The sequence below is a fragment of the Symphalangus syndactylus genome, chromosome 3 (assembly GCF_028878055.3).
Source record: "Symphalangus syndactylus isolate Jambi chromosome 3, NHGRI_mSymSyn1-v2.1_pri, whole genome shotgun sequence".
Lineage (NCBI taxonomy): Eukaryota > Metazoa > Chordata > Mammalia > Primates > Hylobatidae > Symphalangus > Symphalangus syndactylus.
Genome location: NC_072425.2, coordinates 14,548,493 through 14,568,048, shown reverse-complemented (window position 1 = coordinate 14,568,048; position 19,556 = coordinate 14,548,493). Strand labels below are relative to the sequence as shown.

At 51.4% G+C, this 19,556-nt stretch overlaps 1 protein-coding gene across 1 annotated transcript in view; it reads left to right on the top strand.

Moving 5' to 3' along the window:
• Positions 1–19,167, top strand: part of NCS1 (neuronal calcium sensor 1) — a 64,464-nt gene extending 45,297 nt beyond the window's left edge. Inside the window, exons 3-8 of the mRNA XM_055270710.2 lie at positions 734–872; positions 2,664–2,742; positions 5,252–5,340; positions 5,682–5,759; positions 8,971–9,086; positions 15,538–19,167. Of these exons, the coding sequence (XP_055126685.1) occupies positions 734–872; positions 2,664–2,742; positions 5,252–5,340; positions 5,682–5,759; positions 8,971–9,069 (484 nt within the window). The 3' untranslated portion in view covers positions 9,070–9,086; positions 15,538–19,167. The remainder of the gene's footprint in view (positions 1–733; positions 873–2,663; positions 2,743–5,251; positions 5,341–5,681; positions 5,760–8,970; positions 9,087–15,537) is intronic.
• The last annotated feature ends 389 nt before the right edge of the window (positions 19,168–19,556 follow it).

Sequence of the window (19,556 nt, the reverse complement as noted above, 5' to 3'; positions counted from 1 at the left end):
TATGGATGAGGAAACTGAGGCTCAGACAGGCGAGGGCATTTGCTTGAGGCTGTACAGCCAGTGAATGGCAGAGATTTGGCTTGGGATTGGGAGTGCAAAGCCATTCCAGCGTCAGCTGCCTAGGGATCTGGAGGGTTTTGTGCTGGGCACCGGGACTGCAGGGTGGACAAGTCCAGTTGGAACAGCCAGGATCCCCCCATGCTGTTTACCCAGTTCCCTGGGAACAGAGACTGAGGGGCGGGGTGTGGGCATGTGGGAGGAGCCACCTGCCGGCTCCATATGGTGGTCTACCCACCAGCACCAGCAGCAGCCCACCCAGCCTGATGCCAGGAGGGGCTCGGCAGAGAAGGTGGGGAGGTGGGAGGGTCTTGTGCAGGCATGCGGCTTCGGGGAGGCCATTCATGTGACTCTTGTTTTAGCCCCCTTGGGTGGAGCACAGGGCTGGGTGGCCAAGTGCTCGCTCTGTGTGCAGTATCTGGGTTAATTCCTATGTCAGTTGGGAACCCTCTTATGCAGACGAGGCTAGGAGAGGTGAAGTCTGTATCCAAGGTCACACTGCTAGTGAGAGGCAGAGGTGGGGCTGCGCCTGTGCCTATCAAGTCCAATGGCCCCATGTAGCACCACCTCTTTGAACGAGGAGCCACAGCTTTCCTGGGCCCTGGGCGGGCGAAGTTGGTGGGTGGGTGATGTTGGCATCTCCTTTACCCTCTCTGGCCTGGTCCACTGCCTCCAGGTACAAAGGCTTCATCAAGGACTGCCCCAGTGGGCAGCTGGATGCGGCAGGCTTCCAGAAGATCTACAAGCAATTCTTCCCGTTCGGAGACCCCACCAAGTTTGCCACATTTGTTTTCAACGTCTTTGACGAAAACAAGGTGAGCTGGGGATTGATGGGGCCTGCATCAGCCCAGAGACTTTTCCCTCCTGCGGCAGCTGGCTCAGCTCCTGTGGGTACCCGCAACGTCTCCACACCTACTCTCTCCTGCCGATGTTCCCTTCTAGAGAAGGAACACACACGAGTGCATGCTGACATGCACAGATACACAGTTGCACATAAATGCATGCACATGTACACATGCAGACACACACAAAATAAACACAGATGCATCCAAATGCATGCACACGTGTGCACACATGTACACCCACACATGTACTGACATGCACATCCAAGCGCTCACACAGACGTGTATGTGCACATGCAGGCGAATACCATGCACACATGTGGGCACACATACATGGAGATGCAGCCACACACGTGAACACACATGTATATTCATACGGTGCACACAAATGCACACATGTGCACACAATGCATGGACTTGCAGGTGCACACACGTGTACACACAGAGAGACATATACACATATGCATATGTATACAGTGCACACACATGCATGTATACACGTACACCCTAACATTTCTCTTATAAGCATAAAATGCAAATACCTCCCATGATAACAGCAGGATTAATAATAATAACCAGTATTTCCTGAACATTTACTATGTGTAACCTCTTTACGTGGATTTTTTTTTTTTTTGAGACACAGTCTCGTTCTGTCGCCCAGGCCGGAGTGCAATGGTGCAATCTCGATTCACTGCAACCTCTGCCTCCTGGATTCAAGCAATTCCCCTGCCTCAGCCTCCTGAGAAGCTGGGATTACAGGTGCCTGTCACCACACCTGGCTAATTTTTGTATTTTTAGTAGAGATGGGGTTTCACTGTATTGCCCAGGCTGGTCTCGAACTCCTGACCTCAGATGATCCACCCACCTTGGCCTCCCAAGGCCAAATCCCAAAGTGCTGGGATTTCAGGTATGAGCCACCGTGCCCGGCCATACATGGATTATTTTGAATGAGGCCTTACAAGCACCTGGGAGCTGGGTATTTTAATACCCATTTTGTAGGTCAGGAAACTGAGGCTCTGAGAATCATAAGCTATAGGATGTTTTGTTCCTGCCTTTTTCCACCGAGCATCATGTTTTCAAGACTTACCATGTGGTAGCTTGTGTCACCTCCGGGCAGTGGCTGCATGGATAGCTGTTGGGTTATCTGCGATGACCCTGATTCTGTCCTGCAGTAGCATTTGAGGATAGATTTACTGCCACTTGTCTCTGTACCCCCTGCTGCTGGCACCACGGAGGTTTCTGTTCTATCCCACCCCCAGTTTCTCCCAGGTGCCCCCAGGCTGGGAGTCACATTCCTGACCCTGGGAAGGGCTCTTCCCTTCTTGGGCCTCGGTTTCTTCATTTGCAAATAAGAGGTGGAATTAAACAACCTGCAGCGGACTTCCCTCTGCAAAAGCCCACGAGCCCACAGCTCTAGGCCGAGGGGCTTCCAGGCTGTTGCTGAGAGGAGCTCAGGCATTGGTGCTTCTGGCACCTTCTCCCATCAGGAGTGGAGTAAGCCTCTCCATTCAGCCTCAGCCCTTCTTCCTGTGCCTCCCTCCTGGCCTCTCCCACTTCTAACCCCCCACACAGTCCCCCAGCCTCTGCTCCCCACCCTCTCCTTGCCTCTCGCCCCCCATTCCTTCAAGCCTGCCCTCTCCACCTGAGTGTCCACTGGCCACAGTGTCTGGAGCCTGCAACTGCCCCTCGCCCGTCCCCGAGGTTCAGCCTGACCCGGTGGCCTGACCGGCACTGACCAAGGCCATCCCCTCTCTCTTCTGTCAGGACGGGCGAATTGAGTTCTCCGAGTTCATCCAGGCGCTGTCGGTGACCTCGCGGGGAACCCTGGATGAGAAGCTGCGGTGTAAGTCCTGCCCCCTTGGCCCTGTGGGGCAGCAGCTGGAGGGCCCAGGTCAGAGGGAGGCAGCCCTCGGCCCTCACCAGGCAGGGGTGACAGACACCCACCGCAGTGACCACAGATGGCGTCCCAGCTGCGTCTGCAGAGGGCAGGCCTTGGCCCTGGGCAGGTGGCCCTCACATGGCCACATAACTAGGCCAGGCTGACTGTCCAGGGTTCAGAGAGCAGCACAGACATCTGTCAGGTGGGAGGATTTACTGCAGGCACCGGCAGCAGGAAGGAGCTCGCTGAGGCAGGCAGACAGGGAGGGCTGGGGGCAGAGGCTGGCAGGAGCCTTGGCTGCACTCGGGCAGGTGCAGACCTGGGCCGCAGGAGGGGCGGTGGGAACCCAAGACCCAGGTTCAGTGCCGGACCCACCTCTCTCATAGCCACTGCTTTGATTCTTGCTTTCACTCATTCACTTACTCACTCGTTCATTGACCAAATAACGACTGAACACAGCCACCTGTTGGTACCAGGGATCCACTGCAGGATAAGATAGATGGGTCCCTGCCCTCAGGGCGATTAGTCTAGAGTGGCAGCAGAATTTAAAAAAAAACCCTCAGGAAACTGCAGGCGAGGAGGAGAGAGGGAGTTGTGAGCAGGAGAGGACCTGCCTGGCAGGCGCAGAGCTGGGGATGAGGGGAGCTGGGGAGGGGGTGTTAAGGGCTCCAGGCAGGGGGCCTACGTGTGTGAGGCCCAGTGGAGGGAGGCTGAGAGGGAGTTGGGAGGGGAAGCTGTGCAGGCCCCTGGCGGCATTAGCAGGAACACAGGGTGCGTGGAGAGGAGGGAAGATGGAAACCAGCTGGCCAGAGCTCCCTGCTCGGTAAGACTTACACACTTCATTCCATCGGCAGCGAGAAGACCCTGCAGTTTCTTTTTCTTTTTCTTTCTTTTTTTTTTCTTTAAGAAATAAAAGAGAATTTTATTTACGCAAAAGCTCCTCCTCCCGATGCACTATTTTATTTTCTAATGTTGACTGTAGCAGGCCGCACCATAATTGTGGGAGCAGAGTGGACTGTGGGGAGGAGGCAGGGGCTGGAGTTGGGGGAAGGGGAGGGGTGCTCTTCTGGGCCACATCCCAGGCCCCGGGCTCTCCCACGCACTCAGCTCCAGCCACTGAGACCTTGGCCCTGGCAGCCCAATGCCCCATCCCTTTATTTTATTTATTTATTTATTTATTTATTTATAGACAGAGTCTTGCTCTGTCGCCCAGGCTGGAGTGCAGTGGCACGATCTCGGCCCACTACAATCTCCGCCTCCTGGGTTCAAGTAATTCTCCTGCCTCAGCCTCCCAAGTAGCCAGGATTACAGGCGTGCACCATCACACCTGTCTAATTTTTGTATTTCTAGTAGAGATGGGGTTTCACCATGTTGGCCAGGCTGATCTCGAACTCCTGACCTCAGATGATCCACCCGCCTTGGCCTTCCAAAGTGCTGGAATTACAGGTGTGAGCCACCGTGCCTGGCCCTGTTATTTTTAATATATATAATAATATATATAATATTTAATATATATATAATATTATATATATATATATATATGGAGAGAGAGAGAGACTTGCTCTGTCACCCAGGCTAGAGTGCAGTAGTTCGATCTCGGCTTATTGCAACCTTCGCCTCCTGGGCTCAAGCCATCCTCCCACCTCCTCCCAAGTAGCTGGAACTACAGGCGGCTGCTACCACACCTGGCTAATTTTTGTATTTTTAGTAGAGAAGGGGTTTCACCTTGCTGGCCAGGGGCTGTTCTCGAACTCCTGACTTCAGGTGATCCGCCTGCCTCGGCCTCCCAAAGTGCTGGCATTATAGGGGTGAGTCACTGTGCCTGGCCCTGTTATTTTTAATTTTTATATATATATATATATATATATATATATATATATATATATATATATATAGTGTGTGTGTATATATATATATATATATATATATATATATATATAGAGAGAGAGAGAGAGAGAGAGAGAGAGAGAGAGAGAGACTTGCTCTGTCACCCAGGCTGGAGTGCAGTGGCTTGATCTCGGCTTATCGCAACCTTCGCCTCCTGGGCTCAAGCCATCCTCCCACCTCAACCTCCCAAGTAGCTGGAACTACAGGCACACACCACCATGCCTGGCTAATTTTTGTATTTTTGTAGAGACGGGGTTTTGCCATGTTGTCCAGGCTGGTCTCAAACTCCTAGGCTCAAGCAGTCCGCTCACCTCAGCCTCCCAAAGTCCTGGGATTACAGGTGTGAGCCACCATGCCCAGCCTTATTTATTTTTAACCCTAGTTGCAATGGTGTGTGTGTGTGTGTGTGTGTCTGTGTGTGTCTGTGTCTGTCCCTGTCTATCCTGATGTAAATATTAGTTGACCTGATGAGGAATGGGCCATCCGGTCGCTGACTTCATGTTGGGGTGCAGAGAGGAGGGGCGAGTTGAAGACCCCTCCCCACTGCCCCAGCCCAGGATCACTCAGCACTGCTGCTTGCTTACAGGGGCCTTCAAGCTCTACGACTTGGACAACGATGGCTACATCACCAGGAACGAGATGCTGGACATTGTGGATGCCATTTACCAGATGGTGGTGAGAGGCCGGGTTCCGTGTGGTTAGGGGTGGCAGGAGGGGCAAAGCCAGTGACTGAGAGAGAGGGAGAGCACTTGTGCAGCCACGCTCCTGCCCAGGGTGGAAGCAGGGGTCACTGGCTGAACCATTCTGTACATCTCTGCCTGGGCAGGCAAGCACAAGCTGGTAGATAGTGGCGCTGGGGTGTGGGATGTTCCAGGGCAGAATGGCAGGGATAGGGAGGGGAAAGAAGAGCGGGGTGGCCCTCATCTGGAACCTGCCAGGTCCGAGGGGCAAATGCATGGCCAAGAGCCCAAAGCCCAGAGTGCCAGGGCCCACCCCCACCTTGTCCGTCCCTGCAGGGGAATACCGTGGAGCTCCCGGAGGAGGAGAACACTCCCGAGAAGAGGGTGGACCGGATCTTTGCCATGATGGACAAGGTGAGGTCGGGGGTGGGGCTGGTCCTGGACCAGGGAGGCAAGGTGTTGGGGGCAGGAATTGGAGTCCCTGGAGCCTGGGCCTGGCTTTACTGCCAACCCCTCCATGGCTCACGGCAGGCGGCACGGTGTCATACCCCTGCTCAGCAGCTAGCCCCATCCAATGTCCAGAGTCTTAAGTCAGTTTGCTTGGCACGTTTTCTTTAATCAACCAAAGTCCTTAGCCTTTTTTTTTTTGTTTGCCATGGACCCCTTTGGCATTCTGGAGAAGCCTACGGACTTCTCAGAATAATGGCTTTAAGTGCATAAAATAAAATCGTAAGATCAAAAAGGAAGCTGATTATTTTAGAAAACAGCTGTCAGAGTATTTTTAAAAAAGAATCTGTGATGTAGCATTCTGTGAGCTGCTTTCTTAATGTATTCACTCAGATGTAGTGGTGGGCCCAGCAACCCCAGAAATTGCGAGCTGTAATATCTGCAGCAACTGGGGTGTGTTATGAAAATACCTGTGACCCCTACTGTCGACAGATCACAGGTACTACAGGTCCTGTTGGGGACCATCACCTAGGTTTCCATCAAAGGGAAAGCTACATTTCAGTTAGAGATTAGTAAAAAGAAAGGCTGATTTTTTTTTCCCCCAATTTCGTAGACCTGCTGACTCCTATCCACAGGCCCAAGGTTAAGAAACCCTTCTCTTTTTTTTTGAGACAGGGTCTCACCCTGTCGCCCAGGCTGGAGTGCAGTGGGGTGATCTCAGCTCACTGCAAGCTCTGCCTCCTGGGTTCATGCAACTCTCCTGCCTCAGCCTCCCAAGTAGCTGGGACTACAGGCGCATGCCACCACACGTGGCTAATTTTTTGTATTTTTAGTAGAGACGGGGTTTCACCGTGTTAGCCAGGATGGTCTCGTTCTCCTGACCTTGTGATCCACCAGCGTAGGCCTCCCAAAGTGCTGGGATTACAGGCGTGAGCCACCGTGCCTGGCCAAGAAACCCTTCTTTAAAGGGAGCCAAAGGCCAGGTGCAGTGGCTCACACCTGTAATCCCAGCACTTTGGGAGGCCGAGGTGGGTGAATCACCTGAGGTCAGGAGTTCGAGACCATCCTGGCCAACATGGTGAATCCCTGTCTCTACTTAAAAAAAATCTGGGAGGCAGCGGTTGCAGTAAGTGGAGATTGCGCCATTGCACTCCAGCCTGGGCAAAAGAGACACAGTCTCAAAAAAAAAAAAAAAAAAAAAATTAGCCACGCATGATGGCACATGCCTGTAATCCCAGCTGCTTGGGAGGCTGAGGCAGGAGAATTGGTTGAACCTGGGAGGCCGAGGTTGTAGTGAGCCGAGATCACAGCACTGCACTCCAGCCTGGGCAATAAGAGTGAGACTGTCTCAAAAGCAAAAAAAAAAAAAAAAAAAAAAAAAGGAACCATAGACACTGGTGCCTACTTGAGGGTGGAGGGTGAGAGGAAGGAGAGGATCAAAACCCACCTCTTGTCAGGTACTGCGCTTATCACCTGAGTGGCGAAATAGTCTGTACAGCAAACCCCCACAACAGGAGATTTACCTATATAACAAACCTGAACATGTATCATTGAGCCTAAAATAAAAGCCTAAAAAAAGGGACTTCAAAAAAATAAGGAATCCTTCTTTAAATCAAACTTTCTTAAAACTAAAAACTAAAATAACTTAAATGTAAATTTGAAATAATGACGTTAGGGAAATCCAGGTGTTATGTGCCTTCAGCAAAATAATATAAAATGGTCGGGTACGGTGGCTCACACCTGTCATCCCAGCACTTTGGGAGGCCAAGGCGAGTGGATCACTTGAGCTCAGGAGTTTGAGACCAGCCTGGGCAACGTGACGAAACCCCGTCTCTACAAAAAATACAAAAATTAGCTGGGTGTGGTGGTGTGCACCTGTGGTCCCAGCTACGTGGGAGGCTGAAGTAGGAGGATGACTGGAGCTTGGGAAACCAAGGCTGCAGTGATTACACTCCAGCCTGGGTGACAGAGTGAGACCCTGTCTCAATCAATCAATCAATCAATCAATCATAGAAATTCCTGTAACGCAGGGCTGCTTATTAGATTCTGGCTGGAGACAGCTGTTTGCCCTAAAAGCTTTGAGCCTGAGGCCTGTACTTTCTTAATTAATAAAAGGGAGATTAGCCCATGTTAGAGGAGTGGTAGAGACGTGCTGGCCTCACACCCAGATGGCCTCTTGGTAATGATCAAAAGATTTATCAACAGAGTGGAGCATGGAATAAGTTTCTCCTGGTGTGCGTCCACGTGGCTTAAGGCCAAGGCCACGCACTCCTTGCCGTCCCCCTGTTGCGCCTCCCTCATTTTGGGAAACAGCACAGACCCTGTAGTCACACTGACTGGGGTGTGGATCTGACTTCCCCATTTCCCAGCCCTGGGGCCTGGGTAGGTGACGGAGCCTCAGCTTCCTCACTGGTAAAATGGGGATGAGAGCAGCACCCTCCTCTTGGCTTGGCTGTGAGGGTTCCGTGCACTGAGGGTCATGCCGTGCTTGGCGTGTGTCGTGTATGCAGCGAGCGATCCCTGAGCACGGCTGGGGTGTGCTCATCCATGCTGTTGTCGGCGCTTGCCCTCTCTGGATACCCGAGATCAAGTAGGTGCTCTCCATGGCCTTTTTCTTGTGGTCCACGGGCTTCCTTGAGAGAAGCTCCGGGGAAGGGATTCTGGCCCAAACGTTCCCTCCCCGAGAGACTCACTAAAATTCCTCTTTCTGAGCCATGTCCAGCCCCCTGCCAGGTCTCCCAGGGTCCAGTGTGGGCTGCTCCGGGGCAGTTTAAATGCCCTCCCAAGAGCAACCCCAGAGAACCGCACAAGGCTCTCAGCCTTGTCAATTACTCACATAGATGGGGATTAATAGCATTAACCATGACACGTGTGGAGTTACAGGGCGCTTCCCAGTTGCTCAAGCACAGAGCTGTCACCCCAGTGCCTGGAGGAAGCCAGGTAATTACCCTCCATCCCCAGGTAAAGAAACATGCCCAGAGAGGTGGGCCACGGTCCAAGGCTACCCTGCCATGAGTGCCAAGGTCTGTCTGGTGCTGGCTGCTTGTAGGCCCTGAGCCACATTGCTTCCCTCCTGATCTAACCTTGGAAGGGCTCTTGGGACCGGCCCTGGGCTGGGCTTGTCCAGAGCCCTCTCCTGGGAGGCCCTGCACCCTCAGCGGCCGTTCTCTGCTCACAGAATGCCGACGGGAAGCTGACCCTGCAGGAGTTCCAGGAGGGGTCCAAGGCAGACCCGTCCATTGTGCAGGCGCTGTCCCTCTACGACGGGCTGGTATAGTCCCGGGCCGGAGCTGGGTGAGTGTGGACTCGGGGCCTGGGGTGGGTCTGGGATGGGTCAGGGTGAAAACCCAGCAGCAGGACACCTAGGGTTGGCAGGTAATTACCTGGGTCTCTGGGGGTGTTGGGGTCAGCCCAGCGGGGACGTAGCTGGGAGGAGGAGGCTGGAAGGGGGGCCTTCAAATTGGTCAGAGCTCCTCTGTTTTGATCATTTTTATAGACCCAGATCAGCCTGTGAGTTTGCTTGAACAGAATTTTTCTGGGTGGACCGGGCGTAGTGGCTCACGCCTGTAATCCCGGCACTTTGGGAAGCTGAAGCAGGTGGATCACCAGGTCAGGACTTCAAGACCAGCCTGACGAACATGGTGAAACTCCGTCTCTACTAAAAATACAAAAATCAGGCGGGCGTGGTGGTGCGCACCTATAGTCTCAGCTACTTGGGAGGCTGAGGCAGGAGAACCGCTTGAACCCAGGAGGTGGAGGTTGCAGTGAGCCGAGATTGTGCCACTGCACTCCAGCCTGGGCAACAGAGTGAGACTCCATCTCAAAAAAAAAAAAAAAAAAAGAAAAGAATTGTCCTGGATGGAAGACACTTTGAAAATCAGTTCCCAACCAGGGCCAGGGGCCTGGGAGAGCAATTTCGTATCCCCTCTCTGAGCATCCGGTCAAAGACCTAAGCTCCTGGCTGTCACAGAATGACAGCACGCCTGGCAGAGGCCCCTGTTGCTGGTAGAGAGCTGTCTCCCTTCCTTCCTTCTCCTCCCTTCTCCCCGCTTTTCCTGCCTCTTCTTTGTGGAGTGTTCGATGTTGTCTGTGGGGAATGGGTGTGAATAACATCCAAGGTCTTGTCCAGAGATCAACGTTCTTGTCCATGTCCTGGTGAACCAGTGGATGCCTGCTCTTGGTATATATGTAAGGGTAGAATTGCTGGGACATAGAATGTGTGTAATATTCAGCTTTGGTAGTTACTAGCAAACAGTTTCCAAAGTGGTTGTGCTGTTTTGCAGTCCCACTAGTAGTGTATGAGAGTTCCAGTTGCTCCATATCCTCGCCAACATTGGGTATCTTCTGTCTTTTCAAATTTTAGCCATTTTTGCGAGTATGGAGTCATAACTTGTTCTAAGTTTACTTTGCATTTCTCTGATAAGCAGTGACGTTGAATGCCTTGTTATAAGTGTATCACCCATTTTAATGTGCTCATTTGTGATGTGCTAGGTTAGTTATCCATTGTTACATATTACATTACCACAAACAGCAGCTTAAGAACAAACATTAGGAATTTGGCACAGTTAAGCTGGGTGCCTGTGGCTCAAGGACTCTCAGGAGTATGCAGTTCAGCTGTCCATAGGGTTTGCCCGGCTCTATCCTGGATTTAGCAGTGCAAGTTCCATGTTCTAGGAAACTCCTCAGTCCCCAGAAAATTGGGATACTTGTCAGCCATTGGCCAGGGCTGTGGTCTCATCTGAAGGTTTAGTTGGTGATGAACTGCTTCCAATCTCACTCATGTGGTTTGGCAGCCTTGTTCCCTTGCCATGTAGACACCTGTACAGGGCTGCCTCACAACATGGCTGCCAGCTTCCCTCAGAGCTTTCCAAGAGAGAAGGAGAGAAAAAGAGCCAGGATGAAAGCCACTGTCTTTTTATAGCATAATCTTGGAAGTGACATCCATCACTTTTTCTTTTTTTTTCTGCGACCAGGTCTCACTGTCACCCAGCCACCAGGTTATGGCTCACTGCAGCCTCGACCTCCCAGACTCAAACGAGCCTCCCACCTCAGCCCTCAGCTTTCCAAGTAGCTGGGACTACAGACATTTGCCACGATATCTGGCTAATTTAAAAAAAGTTGGTTTTTTTTTTTTTTTTTTTTTTTTTTCTGTAGTGTAGAGATAGAGTCTCACTATGTTGCCCAGGCTGCTCGAACTGTTGACCTCAAGTGATCCTCCTATCTCGGCCTCCCAAAGTGCTGAGATTACAGGTGTGAGCCACTGCACCCAGCCATAGATTGGTTTTTGAATGCTAAGTCACCTTGCATTCTTAGAATAAACTCCATTTTGCTGTGATGTGTTATTTTTTATGTATCATAAAATTTGATTTGTTGGCATTTTGTTTAGGAGGTCTACAGTGTTTTTTTTGTTTCTTTTTTTCTTTTTTTTTTTTTTTTTTTTTTTTTTTTGAGACAGGGTCTTACTCCATCACCCAGGCTGGAGTGCAGTGATGTGATCTTGGCTCACTGCAGCCTCTGCCTCCTGGGTTCAAAAAATTCTCCTGCCTCAGCTTCCCGAGTAGCTGGGACTATAGGTGCCTGCCACCATGGTGCCTGGCTAATTTTTGTATTTTTAGTAAAGATAGGGTTTCACCACGTTGGCTAGGCTGGTCTTGAACTCCTGACCTTAGGTGATCCACCCACCTCAGCCTCCCAAAGTGCTGGAACTACAGGCGTGAGCCACCATGCCTGGCCGGGCCTACACTGTTTTGAAACATCTGTTATTATTATTATTATTTTTCACAAGAAATCCTTTTTCATTGAAGAAACATTAGAAAATATGTTTAATGAGAAAACCTCAATTAAAAAGTTTATTTAAAAAAACCCCCTATGTATGACTCAGATATAATCACAGTGAGCATTTTAGTGTCCAGAGTGATTTTAAAAGAATTGAACACTTAAAAACTTAACACTCAGTAAACTGAGTCACACAGAAATATATAATTAAAACCAATTTATAAAGGAACTATCACTGTTATTAATATTTCTTTTTTTTTTTTCCAAGATGGAGTCTCCCAGGCTGGAGTGCAGTGGCGTGATCTTAGCTCACTGCAACCTCTGCCTCCTGGGTTCAAACAATTCTCATGCCTCAGCCTCCCAAGTAGCTGGGATTACAGGTGCTTGCCACCACGCCCTGCTAATTTTTGTACTTTTACTAGAGATGGGGTTTCAGCATGTTGGACAGGCTGGTCTCGAACTCCTGAACTTGTGATCCACTCACCTCGGCCTCTCAAAGTGCTGGGATTACAGGCGTGGGCCACCGCGCCTGGCCAATATTTCCATCATAGAAATGTTTGACGTGTACCTTGACATGTCCCATGGTGAATGCTGATCTGTTGTCTAATTTTTCACAGTCCCCTTTTGCAAATCACCATGTCATATTATTTCCATGACAAGCTTGTCAAAGTGACAAGAGCCCTCGCATGATATGATCCCCCTTTCTATTAGCTCTGCTGGGAAATGGCCTTCTTTCTTCTATAGGGCTGTTCCTTGTGCCTACGCTGTAGTAATTATATCCAATTTGTGTTCTATCATTTTAATGATTTATTTGCCTCCTCAGGTTCCTGATAGCTCATAATTCCTAGATCACTTGCAGTTATGTAAGTCATTGACTTACTCAGAAACTGAGATGAGGCTTATTTTCCACATCGTTAAATGTTGAGCCATCGTTTTTCATAGCTGCATAATGCTCCATCATGTGGCTGGGCCATAATTTAACCAGTTCCACAGTGTTGGACACTCAGGTTGTTGGGAATTTGGGGAAGGGATTAAAAAATTATCTATTATGGGCCAGGCGCGGTGGCTCATGCCTGTAACCCCAGCACTTTGGGAGGCTGAGGCAAGTGGATCACTTGAGGTTAGGAGTTCAAGACCAGCCTGGGCAACATGGTGAAACCCCGTCTCTACAAAAAATACAAAAATCAGCCAGATGTGGTGGTGGGCACCTGTAATCCCAGCTATTTTGGAGGCTGAGGCAGGAGAATCGCTTGAACCTGGGAGGCGGAGGTTGCAGTGAGCCAAAATCACTCCACTGCACGCCAGTCTGGGTGACAGAGTGAGACTCCGTCTGAAAAACAAAACAAAACAAAACAAATTATCTATTATGGAAACATTCATACACAGTGGTAGAGAGAATAGTATAATGCTGGCTGGGCGCATGTGGTCACTCACACCTATAATCCCAGTACTTTGGGAGGCTGAAGTGGGAGGACTGCTTTAGGCTAGAAGTTCAAGTCCAGCCTAGGCAACATAGAGAGACTCTGTCTCTACAAAAAATACAAAAATTAGCCAGGTGTGGTGGCACATGCCTGTAGTCCCAGCTACTCAGGAAGCTGAGGCAGGAGGATCCCTTGAGCCCAGGAATTAAAGGCTACAGTGAACTAGGATTGTACCACTACACTCCTGCCTAGGTGACAGTGTGAGACTCTGTCTCTTAAAAAAAAAAAAAAAAAAGTAATGTTCTGTACCCATCACTCAGCTTCCGAATCCCCAGTTCCCTGCCAATCTTGTACCATCTGGTGCCCTCCCCCTCCCACCCCCACTCTTGTGATTTTGAAGCAAATTCAAGACATCATACTTAATCCATTTCAAAATGTATTTCTAAAAGATAAAGCTTCTTTAAAAAATTCATAAAGCAAAAACAATAAATAATTCCTTAATATCCTCTGATCTCTAGGTGCTATTCTAGTTTCCTGTTATCTCACCTTTGTTTTTTAACTTTGTTTACTGAAATCAGAATCAGAATGAAGTATACCCATTGTAATTGGTTGATAGGTCTCTTAAATTTATTTAGGCCATGTGCAGTGGCTCACGCCTGTAATCCCAGCACTTTGGGAGGTCGAGGTGTGTGGATCACTTGAGCCCAAGAGTTCAAGACCAGCCTGGGCAACATGGTGAAACCCTGTCTCTACCAAAAATACAAAAATCAGCTGGGTGTGGTGGCGGGTGCCTGTAGTCCCACTAACTTAGGGGTGCTGAGGCAGAAGGATTGCTTGAACCAGGGAGGGTGAGGCTGCAGTAAGCTGAGATTGCACTACTGCACTCCAGCCTGGGTGATAAAGTGAGATTTTATCTCCAAAAAATAATCTTTTTAATTTTGTTTGTTTTTTATGTATTTATTTTTTTGAGATGGAGTCTCACTCTTGTTGCCCAGGCTGGAGTGCAATGGCGTGATCTTGGCTCACTGCAACCTCTGCCCCCTGGATTCAAACAATTCTCCTGCCTCAGCCTCCTGAGTAGCTGGGATTACAGGCACGCACCACCATGTCCGGCTAATTTTGTATTTTTAGTAGAGACGGGGTTTCACCATGTTGGCCAGGCTGGTCTCGAACACTTGAACTCAGGTGATCTGCCTACCTTGGCTTCCCAAAGGGTTGGGATTACAGGCGTGAGCCGCCTCACCTGGCCTGAGTGTGGATTTTTGGTTCTTTGGGTATATACCTAGGAGTGGAGTTGCTGGGTCATATGGTTAACTCTATGTTTAACTTTTTGAGGAACCACCAAACTGATCTCCAAAGTAGTGACAGCATTTTGCATATTCCCACCAGCCATGGACAGAGGTTCCAGTTTCCCACATCCTTGCCAATGCTTGTTATTTTCCATGAAAAAAAAAAAAAAGGTAACCATCCTAGTGGGTGTGAAGTGGTTGCCTCACCGTGGTTTTTTGTTGTTGTTGTTGTTGTTGTTTTGGTTTTTTGAGACAGGGTCCCACTCTGTCTCCCAGACTGGAGTGCAGTGATGCAATCTCAGCTCACTGCAACCTCTGCCTCCCAGGTTCAAGTCATTCTCCTGCCTGAGTCTCCCAAGCAGCTGGAATTATAGGTGTGCGCCACCACGCCCAGCTAATTTTCGTATTTTTGGTAGAGACCGGGTTTCACTGTGTTGGCCAAGCTGGTCTTGAACTCCTGGCCTCAAGCAATCCTCCTGCCTCGGCCTCCCAAAGTGCTGGATTTTACAGGTTTGACCCACCGCTCCCGGCCCTCCCTGTGGCTTTGATGTGTGTTTCCCTGATGACTAGGGATGTTGGGCATCTTTTCATGTGTTTATCGACTGTTCTATGCATTGTTTTTAATGGTTTGTAAACTGTTTTATCGTGTGGGTGTGTCCTAATGTATCCCACCACTCCCTTGATACTGGACACTTAGATTGTTTTCTCTGCTTCCATTTTTGTTTTCTGTTTTCAGCTATTACAGATGATGCAGTGGTAAACATTTATTTATCAAGGATAAATATAGGCTGGGCATGGTGGCTCATGCCTGTAATCCCAGCACTTTGGGAGGCCGAGGCAGGTCTATCATGAGGTCAGGAGTTCGAGACCAGCCTGGCCAAGATGGTGAAACCCTGTCTCTACTAAAAAATACAAAAAAAAAAATTAGCCAGGCGTGGTGGCGGGTGCCTGTAATCCCAGCTACTTGGGAGGCTAAGGCAGGAGAATCGCTTGAACCCAAGAGGTGGAGGTTGCAGGGAGCCAAGATTGTGCCACTGCACTGCAGCCCAGGTGACAGAGCAAGACTCCAACTCAAAAAAAAAAAGAACCCAAAGGGTGCCTCAGAGGTTATGCACATTTTTAGGACTTCTGACATAGAATGCCACCTTGCCCTCTGTCGACCTTCCTGCCAGCTCTCTGTGCCTATCCTCTGTGGCCAGACCTTAACCCCTATCCCCTGTGGCTGGATCTTAACCCATCTTGCCTCCTTGTGTCTTCCAGATGCCTGGGAACCACTCACCTCCTTCTGTGCCATGAGGCCACCTCAGCCCTGACACCAACCCCGTGCGTCTACCCAGCCTTCTTCCGCATCCACACACAGCCGGCTGCCCTTGACCCGGGAGGCCCCGGCTCTCCTCTCCCCTGTCCTGCACCCATCCCCCGCCTGAAGCCACCGGCTCCAATTGCCAGCAACCTCTGCTTGTCCGGAAAACGACAACACGAAATGGAAAAGGCTACAGCCCTCTGCAAAACCAAGGACTTGGCTGCCTTGCAGGCAGCCTCTGTTCCTCCTGCTCTCTTGCGCGTGTGCTTTTGTTTTTTATTTTGAACAGACGTTTTAAAAGAAAAAAAACAACTACCTTCTGTCCTAGAAGACACAGACTGACAGATGGGGCGAAGGCCTTGGGACCTCAGAGAACTCTGCCTTGCCCTCGTCCCTCGTCCTTCGGCAGCCGGAGAGGCTGTGGGTGGGCCGAGGGTGTCTAGGGGTTCTGCCTGGTCAACGTTATTTGTCGTCCCATCTTTTAGCAGCAAAACCACCTGCGTGGCTAGGATGATTAATTATGAGGATGATGATTTTTTTTGTGATAACAGTATTGTGCTTTTTGTGGGGAAAGTGAGGTTTTTTTTTATATACATATATAATTGATATCTTTTATTTATTGGTTGTTAACTGTTGCTGCTGCCTGGTGAGTCCTCAGCTCCCAGAGCTGTGGGCCCACTGTTTACATGTGCACGCCCTGACCCACCTGCCCACGCTGACTTGGGAGGATGGTGGCCTGCAGCGGCCAAGAAGCCAAAAAAATTTTTTGTTTTTCAGATACTGTGCTTGATTTTTGGAGAGGGGAGAGGTGGAAATTCCTAAATGGCTAATGCACTGTTCCCTCCAGCCCGGATGCCTCCTGCCAAACCCCTTTTCCCTGCTGCCCCTGTCCCCGCATCCTTGTTCTCCTCTGGGTCCGTAACATTTTTTCCGAGGATGAACAGGGGACATCTTTAGGTTTCTCAACTCTTGCTTTGGTGTTTGCCGCAGCATGGAAAACAGAGCGCCTGAGGCTGGGGGCCAGAAGAAGGGGCACTGAGTACCCAGGCAGAGTCAGGAGAGGTGGTCTTCGAGGTCAGTTAGCAGAAACCAAGGGGACCCCCGCCTCCTTGGGCTGGGGAGGGGATTTCAAGATAGTTCATGACTCTCTCCCGCTCTGCCTTCCCGCCTTCCTATCTGCTTTTTCCAGTAAACCGCATGGTGCCCTTCCCTGGCCCTCTCTTGGCTCAAAGGCTAGGAGGGAGGGAAGGAGAGAAGAGACCCAGGCAATCCCATCAAGGTAGTCCCTACACCTGGGGCTGTGGCCCACACGTCTTCACGGAGGCTTCCAGCTGTGCCTGCCACTGAGGCAGGCACGGCCCCAGGACCATCACCAGGAATGTGAGGCCACCCTGGACCAGAGGTAGGAACCCGAGGTCCAGCCCTTGCCCTTTGATTGTGGGCAGCCTCCTGCCCTCTCTGGGTCTCAGTTGCCCCATCTGCAGAGTGAGGAGGCCCGGGCTGGTTGGTCTTGAAGGCCATTTTCCATGCTGACATCATGTAATTCTAGGGCTAGGGTTCAGTTTCCTGTGGCTGGTGATTCTGTGGTTAAGTTTGCTTGACCCCAGCAGCCTGAGGGACTGTCTGAGTCACAGCACAGCCCCTGTTGCGTTGCTGCTGGTGTGTGGGGTCAGTTCCAGCAGATGAATGTGTCATATGGCACACCTTGTCCCTTCCCACAGCATTTCTTGGTCCCCCCAGACCCTTGAGCTCCCTTTGGGACCCAGAAGGAGTCCTTGCCCAGGGAAGGCTTGAGGTGAGAAGCCGCTTCCCAGACTGTCAGGGCCAGGCCTGGGTCTAGAATTGTTGCTGCTGCTTTGCAGAGTCAACAGCCGATCATCCCATGTTTTAGAGGGGACACTTTGGTCCTCGGTTCCCACCCTCAGCAAGCAGGCCTCCAGCCCGAGGAAGGCCTCCGCTGGAGTGACGTTGCCGTGTGGGGCTGCGTGGCTGTTCCCCTTGGCTGGAGCATTCAGCCAACCCCAGCATCACCCCTGAGGCATTCATTGGCAGCCCCCTAGGACTGCACGCTGGCCCCACTGTAACCCCCCCTCCCCCACCAACATCCTGCAGAGATGGGGTCAGTGGTTCCCCCTTCACAGGCCACTTTGAAGGGCGGATTCTTTGACGCCCCTGCCAGTCGGCTCCCTGCTCAGCTGCTGGCCTGGGCTACCTGGGACTCAGCACCAATGGCTGAAGTTTCTCAGCCGGGCTCTGACCTGGGGTCTGGGGCAGGGGACGAACATGGTGACTTGGGGCTGAGAGGATGAGGGAGGTCTTTCCCAGGTCAAATTACTTTTCTTTGGCCTCTGCCTGAGGCTCGATTTGCCTCTCTGGTCCAGTGGGACTGACACTGTTGTACAACCTGACCTGTGGCTGAGGGTGTCTGGGCTTAAGCATGTGGACCCCTTCGGTGTGTCCGGCCTTCCTCCATCGTCCTGCCCTTTGGCCTTTTGGTTTGAAGCCACAGGTGTGGCTTCTGGCCTTAGCAGACGGTATCCTTGCGGACCGCAGCCCAGCATGCCAGTGGACCCACACCCCGAGCCAGCCCAGAGCTGCTGGAAGGGCCGCCCTTCCCAGCCCTGGCGGGGTGCTGGACACTGGCCATTTTTACTGGAGGTTGCCTGGCAGGGACCGATTTCTGCCCCTCCTCTCCCCAGGCCTCTGGCTGCAGTGATGCTGCAGAATCCTGAGCCAGGTGCCTCCTGAGCAGCACGTGCGCCTCTCCACAGCGGGGTTTGCTACCCAATGCGGCTCCCTTCAGATGCTCTGATGCAGAGGGCGTGCCCATAGTCCCTCTGCAGAGCTTCACACCGGGGGCCAGGGCAGGCACCAGCCCCAGGCGGCCAGTCGGCCACGGCCTGTCCTCTTCCTCGTAGTGTCTGCTCCTCACTTTGTGTTGATGGTGACTTAGGAGAATGTTCCGATTTTCCATGATCTAAGCAGGCCACGTTTAAAATAACATCAAGGCAAGCGTACGTGTCATCCTCTGTACTGACATCTCTTCCCCTGAAATGCTTTTCAGTTTGACAGCCCGTTTCCTAGACAAGTGTACCTGGGGTTTCAGGAACTTTGTCTCTTTTCGGAGGGGGTTGGTGGGGAGGTCGGGATGCCTGGGATCCCTTCCTGGAGAGGCAGCCTGTCTCTGGAAAAAGCCTCCATTGCCCACCCGCCAGGCGGAAAGTCACCCTGTTCCCAGCGCCGTTTCAGCATTTAATTTTAAGGGAGCTAAGGAAGCGCGGCGCGCCATCTGGTGGTGGTAAGCCGCCAACGCACCTGGGGGCTGCAACCCCACCGGACGGGTGGTCCAGAGGGAGGCTGGAGCGGGGAGGCGAGGAGGGGGCTGTGAGTCCTCAGAGGCCCTGGGCCACCACATTTCTGGCAGCGTTTCCCAGACACCCCTCTGCTAGGCCATCCCTGGATAGCAAGTGAATTAACTTAAGGGCACTGTGATGGGAAGCCTTGCCCCCCTCTTTTTTTTTTTAAATATCTGCGGAATAAACCCAATGGTTAATTTTTGAATGAATAAAAGGCTTTTGTTGAATAAACAGCTGGTCCCATCTTCTGTCTTGGCATCTTAGCATCCAGGCTTAGGCTCTGCCCCTTCTCCAGGATGGGGTAGCCCCAAGTCGCCCTCCCCAGCCTGCACATTCCCCGTTGTCCCTGTTTCTGGAGTGGCCCCTGGCCCCAGGGAGGCCTACCTCACTCCCAGCCCGACTCGGTGGCTGGCTTCCTCCAGGACTTTGCGCAAGTCAGTTCTGCTCATTGGGTCTCAATTCCCCCATCCCTTGGATGGGAGCAAGAGTCTCTGCTGGGCCTGCCTCCCAAGGGTCTGGTGAGACCCAAATAGTGTCATCATCAAAGCCTCTCGAAGAAGTGGAGGCCGGTGCCCAAGGGTACGGTTTGGACTGCTGCTGCCTCCCACCGGGAGCCTGCC